The sequence below is a fragment of the Hipposideros armiger genome, unplaced genomic scaffold (genome assembly GCF_001890085.2).
Source record: "Hipposideros armiger isolate ML-2016 unplaced genomic scaffold, ASM189008v1 scaffold_186, whole genome shotgun sequence".
NCBI classification, from domain to species: domain Eukaryota; kingdom Metazoa; phylum Chordata; class Mammalia; order Chiroptera; family Hipposideridae; genus Hipposideros; species Hipposideros armiger.
In genome coordinates, this window is record NW_017731536.1 from 1 (window position 1) to 18,212 (window position 18,212).

Consider the following 18,212-nt stretch of genomic DNA (forward strand, 5'->3'; position numbering starts at 1 on the left):
ATATGTGCTCATGCAGAATGGCAATGGCATCTTAAAACTGGTGAATTGTTCATTATTCAATGCTAGAATGATTTCAAAATGGTAACTACCATACAATATGAAATTGCACAGGTAATGGTGATCAAATCCTGTGTAATTTCTATAGAACATGAATGAATGAACTGAATGATTAAATACAAAAACAATTATAAGGGATCAGTGTGGAAAGAACAGACTCTGAAGTCAGGCTAAGCTCAGCTAACATCTTGGCTATGCCATTTGCTAGCTACCTGATTTTGGACCAGTTACGTTATGGCTTCCAGTTTGTTTCCTATTTTATATTTTCAATTGATTCAATAATACTGCTTTGGGAATTTCCTAATTCCTTGACTGGTGAAGACTCTGCAGACAAGTCTTTTCCTTGCAAGTACTGACAACTTTCCACGGCCACACTTTGAAGAGGGGTGGAAAGGGGGAGAAAAGAAGGGGGTGGAGGGATAGAAAACCCACCCTGGCATACCAAAAATGTAAGAAGAGAAAGGGGACGGAAAGGAAGGAAAAGGGGAGGAAGAGAGGGAGAAAGGAAGGGACGGAGAGAGGGCAGCATAAGCACAGCAAGCAGTTTGTCCAAAGGGACCAGTGGCCACAGGAAAGGGTCCTGCTCTTCCCCATCCACTTCTCTTTTTCCTGTCCAGAAAATCATCCAACTGGTTCCCCTCTTGGTTTTCCACATGACTAAGCCCCACGGGTCTCCAATCATACCTCGGGCTTCCTGGCTGCCTCTCCCCAGTTCCTTCAGCGCCTGCAGAGCCCGGCAGGGGTGCAGACCTGGGCACACTGCCACCCCTTCCCACCTTCCCTCCCCCACACCCACACTAAGGAGGGCTCTCAGTGGTGGCCTGGCTGAAGGTGGGGGCTAGCCAGGCACTCACAACATGGAAGGGTCCATCCGACTCCTGGCCTGCTTGGTGTGCGTCCTCCCGATGGGTGAGTTTCCCACTCTTCTCTCTGGCCCATGCTGAGAACAGAATAGATACTCCCAAAATCCTACCAGGCACAGTCTTTTCTCCTTGAACTTGGAGCAGCCGGGCTTACCCAGACCCTCCAGGACTGTGGAGGGGGAGAAGCTGCGCTTTGGGAGGCTATGGTAACAGAAGCCAGAAGTTCAAGTCTAGGCTTCGCCGTGGACTCCCAGTGATTGAAGCAGCCCCCAAACTTCTCTGGGCCTCAGTGTCCCATCTGTAGAAAGGCCACCTGCTCCATGTATTTCTGTAAGGATCCAGGGAGGTAATGGGCAAGGTAAGAGGACAGTCCAGGCAGGCTCTGAATAGACTTTGGGTGTTGCTGTCATCTGAGTGTTTTTGTCCTGATGGGTGGGTACAGACCCAAGAAGTGAAGAGAGCACACGGTGGTTTGGGGTAAGGGTGGGGATGATTTCACATGGTGAATAGGGCAAATGATAGAAGGTACCCTGACCAACTAGCAGAAACCCCAAAGGGTGAGTGGGAGCTCTTTTCATGGCAGGCTTAAGTAACAATATCATGGGTCACTTAGCTCAGTGAGTTAGCGTTCCTGGGAACAATGTGTCTCAATGGGTGGTCAATGACCCTCAGAATCCCAGGGGAGGGAACACTTCTTAAAATGAAGCTCCTTTGGCTCCACCCTAGACCTGTGGAATCACAATGTCAGGCAGCAGAGCCCAGGAATCTGCATTTTCAACCATTGTCCTGGGTGATTCTGATGGTCGGTGCAGTTGAGGGCATTCGGATAAAGGACAGAGACCATCCCCTGAGCCCCTCTGTGCGGCCTCAGTCCTTTCCTTGACCACAGCCTGAAATGTCCTTCTCATGACTGTGCTCCTGGACTCAGCCTCCATGTGCACAGCCACTGGCTGTCACGTGTGGCATGGTGACATCACGGACTGCAAAATTCAACAGTCCTTTCGCAGGTTCCTCTCTTCACGACTGGATAATAAACTCCCACTCTGTTGGTTCCTTTCTATCCTCTCTAGCCGAGTCCACACGAGTCTGCACTGGACACAGAGCCGAGTCCAGTCAGGGTCTGGGGTGGATAGTTACAGGAAGTGCCCACATAGCTCTTACTAAGTGCAGACGCTTCAATTAGTAACTCACAGGAGTCTCAGAACCCATGAGAAATGAACTATTCTATTCCCTTTCCACAGATGAAGAAACGGAGGCACAGAGAGGTTCAGTGAGTGATGCAGGGTGGACTTGAGGTTTGAACCCAGGTGTGTGTGGCCCTAGACTGGGCTTCCCCATCGCTGCCTGCTGTCTCCTGCACAGAATCCAGTGGTGGGAGCTAATGGGGGAGGGGCTTTCTTCTCCCAAGTGGACCTAACTCAGCTATCTTTCTGGGATGATTTAGGGTTGGGTCCCACTTAGACGGTAGAGGTTGGAGGAGGTGACCCTGTCCAGACCTGAGGCAGATAGAGAGCAGTCTGGGATGTGAGTGTTTACATTAGACATGGCTTTGAATCCTGGCTCTGCTATTTACTAGCTGTGTGGCCCTGGGAAGGTTGCCTAACTTCTCCAAGCCTCTGTAAAGTGGGGTCCCTACCACCTCGTGGTGGTGTTGTGAAGAATAATTAGATCATGGATGAAAGGCCTCCAGCACAGTTCCTGGAGCTCAGTAGTCGAATGGGAATGAAACGTTGCAGAAGTCGCATAGCTTCAAGACAAGCTAGGTATGCGGGGGTCTGTCTTTTTTTTCTTGTTTTTTTTTTTTTCCTTCCTCCTGCTGAGGGTCAGCTGCTATGAATCAGTGAAAGACAAAAAGATTTAGAGGAAGCATGAGCAGTCACATGTTCAGAAACCAAACCTTAACCACACAAACGCGTCAGCAGTGTGTTGAGATTACCCAGAAGGCCCAGCCACATGTGTGAGCCGGTTTGTGGAAGAGGCCTTTTTCTTTTCACACTGGCAGCTGCTTCACTGCTAAAACCCAGATGTCTGTAACCAGGGTGAGCAAGGTTCCACTTTCTGAAACCCCTCTAGTGCTACTCACCTGTGAGCTTCTCCATGGGGCAGAAGAACTGGGCAGGAGGTCCCTGCCCTAATCAGGAGAAATTTGTCCTGGGAAACCCCTTCTCTTTCTGCCCCTCCTCCTTCAAACTGGTATCATCCACCGCCAGCACCCAGTGCCCTGGGCAACCCCTCATCTCCCAGGGTCTCCATACACTCTCCCTTTCCTTCCTGTCTGCCTCCCTCTAAATCTTCTTTCTTTTTTTTTTTTTTAGCTGAGCCATCCTGCTACCTGTTGGCAGCTCAGCGGCAGCTCAGCTTGGGCTGGGCATTGAACCGCTGTTGCTCAGAGCTCAAACTCTTGAGCGAGCTCTTAACCAACTGAGCCACTCGGCCGGCCTGGTCCTCTAAATCTTCTTTTAGAAAGCTGGAGGTGCTAGGGAACATGGAAGGTGGTCTGCGAGCTCCGACCATGTGAGTGGCCTTGGTAAAGTCCTCAATCTGTCCACAAATCTCTGATAAGCAGGTGTAGCGATCACAGTAGCTGTCCTTTTCAAGGACTTCTGTGTCAGGCCTTTGACAAACAGCTCATTTACTCTTCACCACAACCCTGAAAAGTGAGGACCCTTGTCCCTGTTTTAGGGAGGTCAGGTTGACTTTCTGGGATGTCACAGCTGGGATGTGAACTAGTGTTTGCTGAGCGTAGGCCTCCCTTCACACAACCTACATGCAGTGGTGGTGAGCCTGGGGCAAAGCTGGGTGCTCAGAGGAAATTATTTGACAGCTCTGAACCACTGCAGGGAAACAAACCTAAAAGGTCAGACAAATCGCAGCCATCACCCGAGGGCATGGAGTTACAGAGAAAAAAACTCAGGAAGGAGATAGACTGCTGTCATGGGTCCAGGAGGAAATGGAAGGGTTTAATGAGCAGGGCACTTTGCTCATGTTGGCTACTGAGGCCAGTAGCTTAGCCACGAAGTCCTACCCAGGGAGGAGGAGGAGTGAAGGGGGGAATGGTCCCCTGAGGAGGCCAGAGGAGCATGGGCAGACACAGGCTAAATCAGAGCTCTGAAGAGCAGTGCCCTGTGGCAGACACTGGCCTCAGGACCAGTGTCTCTGCATCTCCGTCAGCTCAGGTGAGCCAGTCCATTTTCAGGTGGCCAGAGAGGTGAGGGTTAAGGAGAAGCTGGCATCACCCTGAGGGCAGAAGGAGATCAGCAGGCCCTGCACTCACATGTCCCTGTACCTCACCTCTTCCCTAGAACCTTCTAGATGTGGTTCACAGTGAAGGATGGAATTCCCATTTCCTCTCCCTCCTTTCGCCTTTCTCATCTTTTCTCCACTGATAACGTATCTGAACAGAGAGAAGAATGCCCAGGAGAAAACTGAGGGGCAGGAGAGAATTGGAAGAAATGCAGTTTCCTAGCTCAACCCACACACCTTACTGATGTGGTTTGGTGGCCAAGATGAACATCTCTCTGTGCCCCCAAAATGTCCTCTCCTGACAGCCCAGGTGCCACCATGCCTGAAAGGCTGCCACTGGAGTCTCTCCTTGAGAACACCCCTGTTAACATGCCCATTGTCCCCCAGGAGTGTAGCCCCCTTATCATAGTTGGGCTCATCAGATTGGCTACCTGTCAACTGGTAATGTCAACCGTCATGGCAGCAGCACAGCAGACCTCGGAGGGGCCCCAGCTCTGAGTGCCATGAGGCTATCCCTCCAGAGGTCCATGGTGATGGCCTAGCTGGTATCATCCTTTCCCCCCCGCTCAAAGTCCATAACTAGTTTCCTTCAGAAAACTAGCACATAAAGCTCCCCCCGGCCCCCTCCAGCAGTCCAAATTCTTGGTAAGGTGGCATTCCGTGAGGGAACCCCCACTGACCACTGCCCCACCAGGACTACCCCTGGATCATTTTGCTGTGTCTGTGATCCACAGACAGTGACTGACCCACATTCTGTGACAAAACCGATCAACAGTTTTTTCCGTAGTTAACATAAGCACAATTAGCATAGAATACACTGCAAATGGCTTACAGTGAGGCTCCCAGGCACATTCCTGCTTTCCTCCTCACCAAGGAACTGGTGGAAATCTTTGGTCGGCTTCTGCTGAAACCAAGGTTTCTATTTCTGATCCATCCAGATGCTGCTTCTGCCCGTCCAGGTTCTATAGGTAGGCGTCTATCTCCCACGAGTTCTTGTCCCACCCTGGCACCACTGGCTTGGGACTTTGGGATAATATGTTCAGAGAGAGTCAACTACACCTTAGCTGAGTCGTGATTCTGACGATGCAGGAGCTGGTGCCCAGGGCTGCAGCCTCAGCCCCTGCCCTTCCCTCCTGAGCACCAGTCACCATGAGGGGTAATGTGGAGAGTTTGACAAATGGCTGCATGGGACCATCAAGGTATAGATGCATCTTTTCCAGCAGCTGAGTTTTCTGAATATTTAATGCCTTTTTTAAGTACCTAAAAGTCTTTTTTTTTTTATTGGGTTGCACATTGGTTACACATTGCTTTCATGCTACAATGGCATAGTTTACTCTTTTAAGAAGGGTGCAGCTCACAGTAGCCCATACAGGGATCGAACCAGCAACCTTGGTGTTATCAGCACCATACTCTAAGCAACTGAGCTAACTGGTCACCCCCCTAAAAGTTAGACATATTTCTAAAATGCTTTATGGACTTCCTTGCCATTTGTATCGAAATATCATTTTCAGAATAGACTTTTAGACTGAAAGGTGACCTTAGCAAACATCTAGAGACATCATTTCATGGATGAGCCCACCAAGGCTAGAGAGCTATGGGGATTTATCTAAAGTCAGGTTCAGTCCAGCCAGGGCTAGAGCCCCAGACAGACCCCTGATCCTTCATCTGGGGCCCATGCCTCTCATGGCAATGAACCTTTGCAAGGTGACTTGGGTCATGGCTGTGAGCACCTGTTACACCTGCTGCAGTGGTGTTGTGATACCTGAAGACCTTCTGCGCTAATCCTTCTATAAATGGTACCTTTTGTGCTGTGCTTTTGTCATTTCTATCCTGAGCCGTCTTTTCATTATTTTTACTGGACCCTTCCTCCCTGTCGGTTGTCATTTCTGGCTGATTTCGGTGAGCTTACAAAACAGAATCCACTTTCCAGCTTTTAACTTTGTATTTCCCTGGCTGAGAAGCTAATCAAACAAATTTGTTGAATTATGTATAAATGAGAATCAAACAGTAGCTGAGCAACGGCCAGACTGTAAACATACTGAGGAGGGCCAGTACATGTCACTGTGGTTGTACCTCTAATACCCTGCACAATATCTAGCACACAATAGACCCTCAATTAATATCTATTGAGTGAATATATAAATGACCAGGTGTCAGGTGAGTGAAGGGCAAGGACTTTTCTCCTACCTTTCCCCTCTTGGGCATCAAGGTGATTTATTTATTATATTTCTTTCACATGGTCTAAGATGCCCAATGGAGCTGCAAATGGTGCCGGCTCAAGGTAGCAATGTCTTAACCTCCTGAAGTATCACCCTGGATTATATGCCCAGAGCACTTCTCCACTACTGTCAGCAACCCCTCCCTACCCACTGGTCCATTCCACTCCCTCTGCAGGGCTAGTGAAAGAAAGGAATGAACAGACATTGAGCCCCTGCTGGGTGTCAGGCTCTGTGATCCACATATGTGATTTCTTTCAATCGCCAATCCTATGAGAAATGTATTATGGTCCCCTTTTAGTCGCAGAGGAGCCGGAGACCTGGGACATTAAGTAAGAAACTTGTCCAAACATCTCCAGGTAAGTGAATGAGCCTAGAATAGTGCCAGACACAGATTCGGTGCTCAGTGCAAGGCCGATGAAAGAATGACCACAAGTGAGATTGTCCCCCAGATCCAGCTGTGCCAAAGCTGGAATGCTCGCCACCATGCCCTGCGGCCCACCGTTGAGAGGAGGTATTTTGGATAATGGGAAGAATGTGGGCCTCCTGTTGACCCCAGGAGGCTGACAGACCTGAGACAAGGAGAGTAGAGACCCTACAAGAAAGGGGCATGGTTCCAGTTCAGAAGGTGTCCCTTCCCTGTCTTAAGAGACGTGTATGAGCTGCCAGAGGGAGCTGGCACAGGATGCTGGGAGCTTGGATTTCTGCCAAAGCAAATGCATTTGCTCCCTGGACAATTCCTGCTGACTTTGAGTCTCACACGAGGGGGCGAAGGGGGCGAAGAGGGGGAGTCGGGGGAAGGAGAACCTCATTCAAAAGTCTCTGTGTGAGAGGGAGTCTGTTCAGTAGGTAAACAGGAAACACAGTCTCCCACCTTCAACTCTGCAAAGAGCCAAGATGGTAACACTTGGCGAAAGGGCCTCTGTGTGCCCTCCGTGCTCCTACAGCAAAACCCCCAGGGAAGGAGGGGCCCTGGCCTACAATCTGTATCTCACTTCAGGATGATTCCAGACTAGGCTATCAAACTCAAGAAACATAGCATAGGGGACAAAGTGAGAATGTGGGCAAAGCCTTGGCTCTGCTGCTGGTTGGTCAAATGTCCTAACTACGTCACTTGTGCTCCCTGAGCTCCAATTCCCCCTTCTCTAAAAGAGGGGAATGACAATCCCTCCTGGGGTTCTGGTGCATATGAAATGAGATGAGGTATCTCCCCCAAGGAGCCCCCTAAGCACTGCGGACTCTGTCCCCCTAAACCTCTAATGTGCCCTACAACCTCTCTGCATCTGATGTCCCTGACTCCTGGTGTTGTCCCTTTGCCTAGACTGCCTTCAATCCACCTCAAGGCTTAGGAACATCCCACTCCTTTCTCAAGGCTCTGCTGAAACGGAGTTTCCTCCTGCATGGATCCTCCCTTCCCTGCCTGCCTAAAATCTGCATGATGCCTCTTGCTCCCACCACCAGCCAACCAGACCACCCTCCCTTTTGCTCTGTCATAAAATTCCATTCCGCATTACTTACTACGTGGTAGGCACCGTGCTGGGCCACAACAACACAAGTATGACCACACGAACGTGGTCCCTGCCCTCCCAGAGCTTCTGGGCGCCTGAGTGAGACACACAGTTCACAGGTAAGGCCCATAAGAAGGAAGTACCTCTGCCAGCCCTGACGTGGCACCAGGCCCAGGCTTGGGGCTCAAGGTAGGCCTTCCACTGTAGGCAGACTCCGAGAAGACCTGGGGATGTGAGGAGGAAGCTGGTGAGTGAAATGGGCCAGGAACCATGTTCAGACAGAGGGAACATTGTGTCTCTTGTTAGAGGACCTGGCAGTCCCTAGGGTAATTATGTGTTCCCAGATCTGTTTCCCGTTTTGAGCTGTGAGCTCCAGCAGGCTGGTAAAGTTACTCTGTTGATCTTGGTAACCCCTGCTGGTAGCTCAGTGTCTGAAAAATGTTTGCTAATTGATGAATGCACACTAGCAAACAATACCTAGGGGATCTGGAATGCCTGTGAGATGCAGGAGGTCAGAGGAGGCTGAAGTTATAGAGGGTGCGAAGTGCAGGGAAACTGAGGCAGGGACTGAGCCCCAAGAGCGGGGAGATGCTTTCTGCAGCTGGGAGTGCTGACTGAACCAGCAGAACCTTCAGAAAGGGTTTCGCAAATTGGAAACTAGGCCTTTTGATCATTAACGATTGAGCAAACAATACCTTTACTAGGGATAAATGTCAAGTTCTCCATTCGGGTTCAAAAGCGTAATTCCACTTGTCCGGAAGAAAAGAGATTTGGCTTAGAAGCAGATTGTGTGAAAAAAGAACTTGTGGTTTTACTTGATTGCAAGCTCAGTGCAATGCAGTGAGGTTGTACACGAGGCACAGATCATACAACGCGATTCGTCCCCCCGCTCTGCCAGTCCAGCACACCTGGAGCCCTGGGTCAGGGATACTACACTGCAAGGGGAGTACAGAGCAGGCGGTGAGGCTGGGGAGGGGTTGGTGGGGGACTGGGACTTCCACCAGAGAAGGGAAGACCCAATGAGCCCGGGATAGCCATGATGGGATGCCGGAAGGGCCACCCGGGGAGGAGATGCACGTGCTCCGAAGAGCAGTGGTGGTCATGTGGGTAGTGGTTGATGTCAGTTCTGTGCAGGAGGAATGTCCTGACCTGTATGTTATTCATAGATGGGATGGGCTCCCAGCTGTGGGCTGAGAAGATTCCTGCCCAGGGCATGAGTCCGCATACCCCAAAGAGCAAAGAGTACTAGACTTGGAGTCAGAAAAGCTGGGTTTCTCCCAACTTCTGCCTATGTGACTCCGGGCCTTCCTTTTCTCACCTGTAACAGTATCTACCCTGCTTTTCTCAAGACTCTGAGTGTTTTGAAGGTCATGTGACACAATGTATGTGAAAAAAGTATGTAAGTTGCAAAGCCCTTTGGAAATACAAGGAATGCTACATAATTCCCTCTAAATAAATATCCTTTTCATGACCTGCACCTGGGCGCTAGCTGGTAAGCCTGCCCTCCCTCCTTGGGGAAGCACCACCCCCCGCCTGATCCTCCAAGGACCAGCGCTGACACCCACCCACACGCCGGGCTCACTCGGCTCTCAAAGCAGCACATATTCAACTACACAGCCCTCTGTGAGCTGGAGGCAGAGCTCAGGTTCTGGACCTTAGTTCAACCATACTTCAGAGGCTCACAACACAGGAGGCGAGGAAACTGAGTCCAGAGGTCCTTACACAGAGCAAAGAGGCAGTATAACTGTCCACCATTCTTGGCCTCTCAGCTCCCTGTCTGGGCGGTATCCTCATGGGAAGCCCACTTGAGTTGACCTGGATGTCCTAGAGGAATTTCGTCCACCAACTCAACACATTAACTTCAAAACATACCATCCCCTCCCGAGCCTCAGTTTCCCCTCTACAAATAAGAGTGTTGGTTTCCATGCCTTTAGTGAACTGGAGTGCCAGCTCTGGCAGCAGGCTGTCCTGAGTATGAATGCCAGCTTTGCCAAGCTGTGTGATCTCAAGCCATTACTCAACTTCCCTGTGCCTCAGTTTCTTAACATGTAACCTGGGGGAAAACTATGTTTATTTACCTCCAGGATCATTTGTGAGAACTAAAAAAGATACTACCAGGAACTTGCTCAACACAGAGGAGCACAGTAAGTGCTTTTACTATTCTCACCATCTTGGAGGTCTTGGGACTGTATTGTAACCACGGGATCCCAGGGCTTTTCTGCAACAGGGCAGGTGATGGGGTCACTGGGCCTGTAGGTGAGGTGGAACCTCCCAGAGAGAGAGGCAAATAGTCCCAGAAAAATGGGGAGGGTCCAGGCACCTAGTGAGTCTTGGGAGTCAAGGTCCCAGGAGATGCCTCTCGAGTGACGGGGGGAGTGTCCAGATCCCATCCCCGGGGGGTGCTCTTGAGTCCTGGGGTTTCCAGGCCCCACGGAGGGTCCCCCCCCCGGAGTCCTGGGCCCGCGGCCAGGACACTGCTCAGGTAAGGCTGACGCGCCCCGCTCTCCTGCCTGCAGGCGCCCCGACGCAGCGCTGGTCCATGCAGGTGCCCGCAGAGGTGAGCGCGACGGCAGGGGAGGCGGCCGTGCTGCCCTGCACCTTCACGCACCCGCACCGCCACTACGACGGGCCGCTGACGGCCATCTGGCGCGCGGGCGAGCCCTACGCGGGCCCGCAGGTGTTCCGGTGCGCGGCGGCGCGGGGCAGCGAGCTCTGCCAGACGGCGCTGAGCCCGCACGGCCGCTTCCGCCTGCTGGGCAACCCACGCCGCAACGACCTCTCGCTGCGCGTCGAGCGCCTCGCCCTGGCCGACAACGGCCGCTACTTCTGCCGCGTCGAGTTCGCGGGAGATCTCCACGACCGCTACGAGAGCCGCCACGGTGTCCGGCTCCGCGTGACCGGTGAGAGCAGCCGGGCCCGGGGCTGCCGGGCGGCGCGGCACCTTCCCTTTCTCCCCGCCCGCCTGCCCCTCTCGGGAGGGCTGATTCGGTGCCCGCCGCTGGGATCCCAAGAGGAACATTACACACCCCTTTCTCTAGAGCAGGGGGTATAGAGGTATCACACCTGGAGGTGGTGATGGGCCACCTGGGAACTTGTCAGAAATGCAGAATCCTGGCCCCGGGCAGGGCTAGGTGGGGCCCAGGTATGAACACTGTAACGAAGCTCCTAGAGAGTGCAAGTCCCCGGTGGCTCGCAGTCCAGAGAAGAGATAAACGAATGAACAATAACCTAAATACGCAAGGGCTGTAATGGGGTGAGTACTGCGTGCCCTGAAAGCGGCCGTAGGGGTGCACAGGGAGCTAATCACGTGCCCAACACTTTGCTAAGCCCTGAGGCATAAAGATAGGGGAACCGGGATAACCGTCCCTAGAGCCGTGGTTCTCAGCCCTGGCTGCTATGGGTGGGCCCGGGAGTTCTCGGTTGGAGTCTGGCTCTGGCAGGAACTTCGCTTGTGCCCTGAGGCTGGCTAGACTGTCACTCAGTGCATTTCAGTTTCTTCCCAGGGTCGGCGCCTGCCTAACACAGGCCCACGGATTCAGTGAATCAGCCTCAACCTTAGCTCTTGGTGAGCTTGTCTGGTTGTGGGAGGTGCCCTGGAATTCACACCAGCAGACCGCCCCTAACCCCGCACAATCACAGTAATAACTGGGTAGTGAACATCTGCTATGCGCCAAGCCGTAATCCAAACACCCCACACCTATTAACTTGCCAGATCTTCTCCCCAACCCCATAAGGTAAGTGATCCCCATTTCACACATGGAGAAAAAGGCACAGAACGGCGAAATAGCTTGCCCAAGGCCACACTTGTATCGGGACCCATGCAGGCTGGCACTCCGAGAACCCACTCCCTCCTTTCCGCGCCCCCACCTCCTCCAACTTGCTTGGCGCGACTAAAGGGGACGCGGGGAGGGGTACCCCTTCTCCCTGACGGTCGCACGCGCGCCCTCTGACTGCAGTTCGCTTTCTCCCCTCCACCCCACTCCCCTTTTCCCCACCTTTGACCACGGCCCGCAGCCGCCCCGCGGATCGTCAATATCTCGGTGCTGCCTGGCCCAGCGCACGCCTTCCGCGCGCTCTGCACAGCCGAAGGGGAGCCGCCGCCCGCCCTCGCCTGGTCCGGCCCAGCCCTGGGCAACGGCTCGGCAGCCGTGCCGGGCCCGGGTCAGGGTTACGGCCAGAAGGTGACAGCAGAGCTGCCCGCGCTGGCCCACGACGGCCGCTACACGTGTACTGCCTCCAACAGCCTGGGCCGCGCGGAGGCCAGCGTCTACTTGTTCCGTTTCCACGGTGCCTCCGGGGCCTCCTCGGCCAACGCCCTGCTGCTTGGCGCAATTGGCCTCAAGGCTCTGGTGCTGCTGGGCGTGCTGGCCGCCCTAGCCTCCCGCCGCCGCCTAGGTGGGTGCGCCCCTGACCAGGGGAGGGGCAAGTGGAGGGGTGAGGCTGGGCTCTCCTTTTAGGTAAGGCCATCTAGTCGACCACCTGGCATGACACAACCAAAACATCATTTCTGTGCCTATGCATCATCTCCCTGCATCAGGCCCAGGAAGTGGGAACCAGCGTGAGGCCATTTTACAATCAGGAAGCTGAGGCCAGCGAGGTTAAACAACTTCACCTCTAGTCTAGCCCAAAATCACAGATAGAGACCAGGACCTATAGCTCTGGAGCCTGACCCTTTACCACCACCCCACAAAGGACTCCCCATGATCTATGACCACACACAGGCTTTCCCAAATGGCACCATCCCACTAGTTACAACGAGCATCCTGAGGACCTACTACGTGCTGTGTAGGTGCTAGGAATACAGAGATGAATAAGACATGGTTCCCGCCCCTTGAATGAGGTGCTGAGGAGTAAGCAGTTAATTGCAATCTGCAGAAGTGCTATCCTAGAACCTGGGTACTGAGGAAGCCCAAGGTATGTATGCCTCACTCTGATGGGCACATGGACAGGGGCCAGGAAGGAAGGCTTTACCCAAGTAAGGCGAGCGTGAAATGAAAAACTGGAAGTAGGCAGGAGCTAAGAAAACAAGGAGCTAGTGGTACTGCCAGCAGAGGGAACAGCATGTACAGCAGTGTGAAAGGGTAAACTAGCAGAATGTCTCCAGAGAGCTGCAGTGTGTCCCACACGCCTCTCTCTGGGCGAGGTGGGAAATCTATTCTATGCCCTAGAGAGGGGGCTTCCCAGAGTCTCTCAGACCACTCGGGTCCGGAGCACACACTCTGGAATGAAACCCAAAATTTTTCATAGTTACCTTGGCTGCCATCTTTGCCAGTGTGAGGCCCAGACTGTGAGTGCTGGGAGTAGGGTGAAGAGAGCAGGTCCGTGTGGCCCACTCTGGCCCGAGAAGGGCTTGGTGGGCTGATGGAGGGGAGCTTTGGAAGGCCACAGGGAGGGCCTAGGCCTGGCTAGCGCTCTTGCTGGTTCTTCAGACTCTACAAACATTCTGTGTGCAGGGTCCTCAGAAGGCGGGTTTTTCTGATAGATCGCTTCTCACTCCACCCCTCTGGGTAACTCCCAGCATCTTTCAGCCCATTTCTTCATATCCTGCTAGCTTGCTGTTTGTCACACATTCTCTTCAGACCACTCTCCACAGTGGGATGGGGTGGGCAGCTGGGACTGTAGCATGGAGGCTACCATAGAGATTCATGTCCTCTCTCCCTCCCACTCCCCCCCTTCCTTTCTTTCCTCATACAGAGCACCAAGTCACCCAGGACAACCCACCACGGTAAGTGAGCTACCCCAACCCCACCTCATGTCACCCAGCTCTAGTCCCAGGGCTGGTGGCATGAGGAGTAAGAATAAGCAAACGGCCAGAGCTGGGGTCCCAGCCCTGACCAGGGCCTCGGCCCTACCTGCAGCCTTCCAAAGACCAGCTCCAGCAGTCCACCAAGCCCTTCTTGGGCCAAACCAGGCCATGATGATCTGCTCTCCCCACCCTCGCCCCACCCCACTTCCAGGATTTTCTGGGCCTCACACTGACATCTCTCCCAGACCTGCCTGGTGTCCTGGTGCTGAAGGGTCATTTTTCTGTGTGTCTATCTTAGCTCAGCACCTAGATGTGCTTCCTCAAGGCTGTGCTTCTTCTCGCAGTGCCAAGTGCTCTCGAACAGGCAGACTCACACAAACGCCATGCAGTCTCCCAGACACCCTGCCAAAGGCTTTGCAAAAAATGTCATTAGAGGTTCTGAGGGCTTAGGTGAGGGGTCCAGGGACCCTGCTAGGAAGTTGTTGACCATCTCATCCATGTCCCCCTCCTCTCAGTGCCTGTCCAAGTGAAGCCCATGTTGAAGAAGAAAGAATCCAATTCAGACCCTGGGCGGTCTGCCCGGGATGGTTGAGGGTAGGGATATGGGGTGGGACGATCACAGCCTTCCAGGGCCCATTACACAAGCCCAGGCTCAGCTACCATAATTCCACTCCACCTGTGTCCCGAGGGGTGGAAAGGCCACACTGCCAGCCCAGGCCCCTCTCGGCTGCCTGCTATCCCCCACATTCTCAAATACCTGTGCAATGGTTCTTTTCTTTGCTAACTTGCTACCTCATCAAGGCACTAAATCAGAAACTTGAATGTTCGCATAGTACCTACTATGTACCAGGCACATATATTTTGGATGCTAACGATACAGCAAAAATCCCCGACCTCAGAGAACTCACATTTTAATATGGAGAATTTTAATAAAACATAAACAAGATCAACTTAGATTGTAAAATAAGAGCTGTGAAGGAAATGGACAAGGCAATGAAGTAGAACTCCAGGATAGGGAGGTGGCCGCTGGGCTGTGGCTACTTAAGTTGTTCTCTCTGAGGACACAACATTGAGGAGACCTGAGGCTGGAGCTCGGAGGGGCGGGCAGGGGTAGTGGAGGCGATCCAGAAGGAAAAGGCAAGTTGAAAGGCTTAGGGAGACCAGGAAAGGGAGCGGCAAGTGCTGGCAGGCTGCAGGATTTATTCTGAGTGCAATGGAAAGTCACTGAATGGTTGCAAGCAGGCAAGTGGCCCCATCTGAACAAGTGGGGAGCAGGAGACGTGAGGGGGCTGTTGGCCAAGGCTGAGGCTGTCATGGCTGCCTGGATGAAGGTGGCCGTAGTGGAGGCAAGGAGAAGGGGCAGACAGAAGGCAGGGCTGGCCCGAGGACTGAGTGGGCAGCATGAGCGAGGGAGGGAGCCCTGATTTGGAGCTGGAACTCTGGGCGCCACTTACTGAGATGAAGCTGAGGAGAGAAGGCAGGGGTGGTGGTGAGGATCCTGCAAACACATTTTGATTTGAGGTGTCCGTTCAGACGTCTCCGAAGTCCTTAGAGCAGTTGGAGCTCAGGAGGCCAGGTCTGGGAATATGGGTCTGGAGGTCAGGGACACGAAGGTTGGTTTTGAAGCCACGGACAAGATCCTTTTGAGAAGATAGACACTGCAGTCTGGGATGCTGTCACCCGAGGTAGCTCCCTCCCATTCCACAAGTTCTCCCACTGCCCTGCCTCCAGCCTTCCATCCGCCTCCAGCCCCTGTCGGATCCAGGTCCCAATGCCCACCTCGTCTCTCCTTCCTGCCCCTTGCTGGGCTGTGGTTTGGGCAGTTGGGGGACCCCCTCCTGTACTGGATGGTCAGCCAACTTTCTCCCGTCCACAGGCCCCAGGCTCAGGAGTCCAATTATGAAAATTTGAACCAGATGAGCCCCAGAACCCACCGGCAACCACATGTTCACCATGAGGAGCCCCTCAGCCAACAGCACCTCCTTGTACACCATGAGGAGAGAAGGCCATGAGGCTTGGCTGAGACAGCCCTTCCTGGATCCCAGGCGCCTTGGCAGCCTCAGCTGGGCGACCCCCTGGGGGTCAGGACTCCACTCACAGGGGCTCAGTGGTCTCCTACATGGACATCTGTCTCGGAGCCCCAGTGATAATATGTCAACGGGACTGGCCAGCATTTTGAAAATGTGTACATGTGTGTGTGCACACGCCAGTGTGAAACTTCCAGAAACTTCCCCCTCTTGCCGTTTCTTACCAGAACACCATAGTAAAGCAGGCAGGACACTAGTCATAGGGCCTCGAGGCCCAGGCTCCATCTTGGCTCTGTCACTGACTTGCCGTGTGAACCAAGACCCTTTTTTCCTCTCTCTAAGTCATAGTCCATCCACTGTTGAACATGGACAATAATGTTCTTCCCTCCTGGTAGGACTATCAAGATCTGAGGATGTGAAGGGACCTTGGGAAGTACAAGGCCATCTACAGATGTGATAGGCGTTACAGGCTTCTTGGAAAGCGACCTTGGGATGCACAGAGAGTTCTTGGACAAGTGTGGCACCCACACCGGCCTCACTAAGAATGAGGGTTTGAGAATAAGCATGTCGCTGGGGCTTGGGGCTGCAGCTGTGCAAACCTGTCGTCCCAGGAACATCAAATCAGCACTGTCCCTGTTTCCTGGGGTATCCTCTGTGACTGTCGCACACTCTGCCCAATTCTGACCCCATCAGCTGCTCTGCACTGCCTTGAGCTGGGACCCCCTGGGAAAAGGAAACAAAACACCCATCATCTCAAATCATCTGGAATCTACCGTCCTCAAAGCTGGGAAACCTCAGGCAAAGTCTGGGCTGCAGTGTCCCCGTGGATAAAGTAGTTGCAGCTCTGACTCTCTATGACCTGCATCCTTCTAGGATGTACAAAGTCCAAAAACTCCTGCAATTTCACCATTTGATGTGCCAGGCTGACTTTACGGGAGTGGTGCCTTCCATATTTGCACCTCAGTGTGAACTTCTTGATTGTTTTAGCTCCTGCACTGTCTGGGGGCAGGACGGGGAACAGGAGGTGAGCTTGGGACCCAGCAAGCTGGCAAGAGGAAAAAGCCACAGAGATAGGGGACTGAAGAGGCAACGAGGATGAACTTTCTTTCTTTCAGAGCTTCTCTAAAAGCAAGAATGGTAACCTAGAGTAGGCACAGGGTCCTCTCTGATGCTTTCCTTGGGAGCTGTCCTGGAGGTTGAGGGATCATTACAAGTTAATAAGCAAGATGACAGTTAAGAGGTTCCCTCCCTCACCAGAGCCTTTACCAAGCCAAGTGGGTGGTGGCAGCTCATGGTTAACTGGGATCCATCCAGGAGCCTGTCTGAGCTGTTGAAAGGTCAGAGGAGTTGACATTTGTACTTCCTTGTATGGGACTACTTTGGGGTGCCTACAGGGAGAGTCCTGTATCACCAGAGAAGTCGTGAAGGGCACAGGGTGATGTGTCTTGGAAGCTCTGCCTGGTCTTTAAGGTCAGTTTAACAGCCAAGAGCAACAGTGATTGGAATTTTCTTATGTATCTGTTTTATGCTAGGAGTTGGACCAAGGGTTTGGAGATACAAAAAAAAATGAATAAAGCATGTGAATCAGTCAGGCTGGGCTAGGTTTTACTGCAATAACAAACAGACCCCCAAATTGCAATGGCTGAAAACAATTAGGATTTATTCTCATCAAAGAAACATGCCCATCACAGATTGGCAGGAGGGCTAGGTTCACTGTACTTATTCAGGGAATCCACCATCTCTAATGTTGCAGGTTGCTGGATTGGAGATAACAAGAAAGCTCTAGAGGGTCTCCCATTTGTGATCTTAGTTCTAGCCACATGCCCCACTCACCATCAAGGGGATGGGCAAGTGCAACCCGACATTTTACCTGGAAGGAGAAAAGCCAGAAGCATTTGGCAACAGCCCTCAGGACTCCACAGTAAGACCAGTAAGTGGAAAATCACATGAGGACAACAGTATGCTGGGGTGCTATGGGAGCACATAGAAAGGGGTGACTGACCCAGTCTTGGGAAGGTTTCCTAGAGGAGGGGACATGGAAATGGTACACGTTGGCCATGCAAATGGGGGAGAATGGAGGATGGGAGGTAGGAAAGAAGGGCATTCTAAGCAGAAAGGACAGTCTGAGCAAAGGCCAGGGGGTCAGACATAGCGTGATGTTTAAGCAACTGAAAGTTCTGGAGCATGGGGGTGGCAGCACGATGTGGCCAGAGCTGAGGATGCAGCAGTAGGAGGCTCCTGCATGGTGGAGAGTGCTGCCCCCACCGCCATGAGAGTAGCAGAAGGGAGTCAGGGCACCCAACAGGCTAAGCACAGGGCTGGCTTACCGCCCAGCATGGCTACTCACGCATCTGCCCGCTGCACCTGCTCCAGCCCCATGATGCTCTTTGGCTGGGTTTCCACCTTGGAACCCTGGGCACTCCGAGCACGCCTGCATCAGGAATACCTGAGGAGCTTGCTCAAATCCTCATTCTGAGCACTACCTGGATCACAGGCTTTGAGGGAGGGGCTGGGATTTTAAACAAATTCTCCAGGTGATTTTTGCCCCTAAC

General features: G+C 52.9%; 1 protein-coding gene across 1 annotated transcript; it reads left to right on the plus strand.

Annotated features, from left to right (window-relative positions):
* The first annotated feature begins 914 nt into the window (after positions 1 to 914).
* SIGLEC15 (sialic acid binding Ig like lectin 15) lies at positions 915 to 15,590 on the plus strand. Its single transcript, XM_019652719.1, is given in 7 exon segments — positions 915 to 966; positions 9,972 to 10,031; positions 10,404 to 10,787; positions 11,902 to 12,282; positions 13,582 to 13,612; positions 15,510 to 15,559; positions 15,562 to 15,590. Coding segments are annotated over 7 exon segments (987 nt in total).
* The last annotated feature ends 2,622 nt before the right edge of the window (positions 15,591 to 18,212 follow it).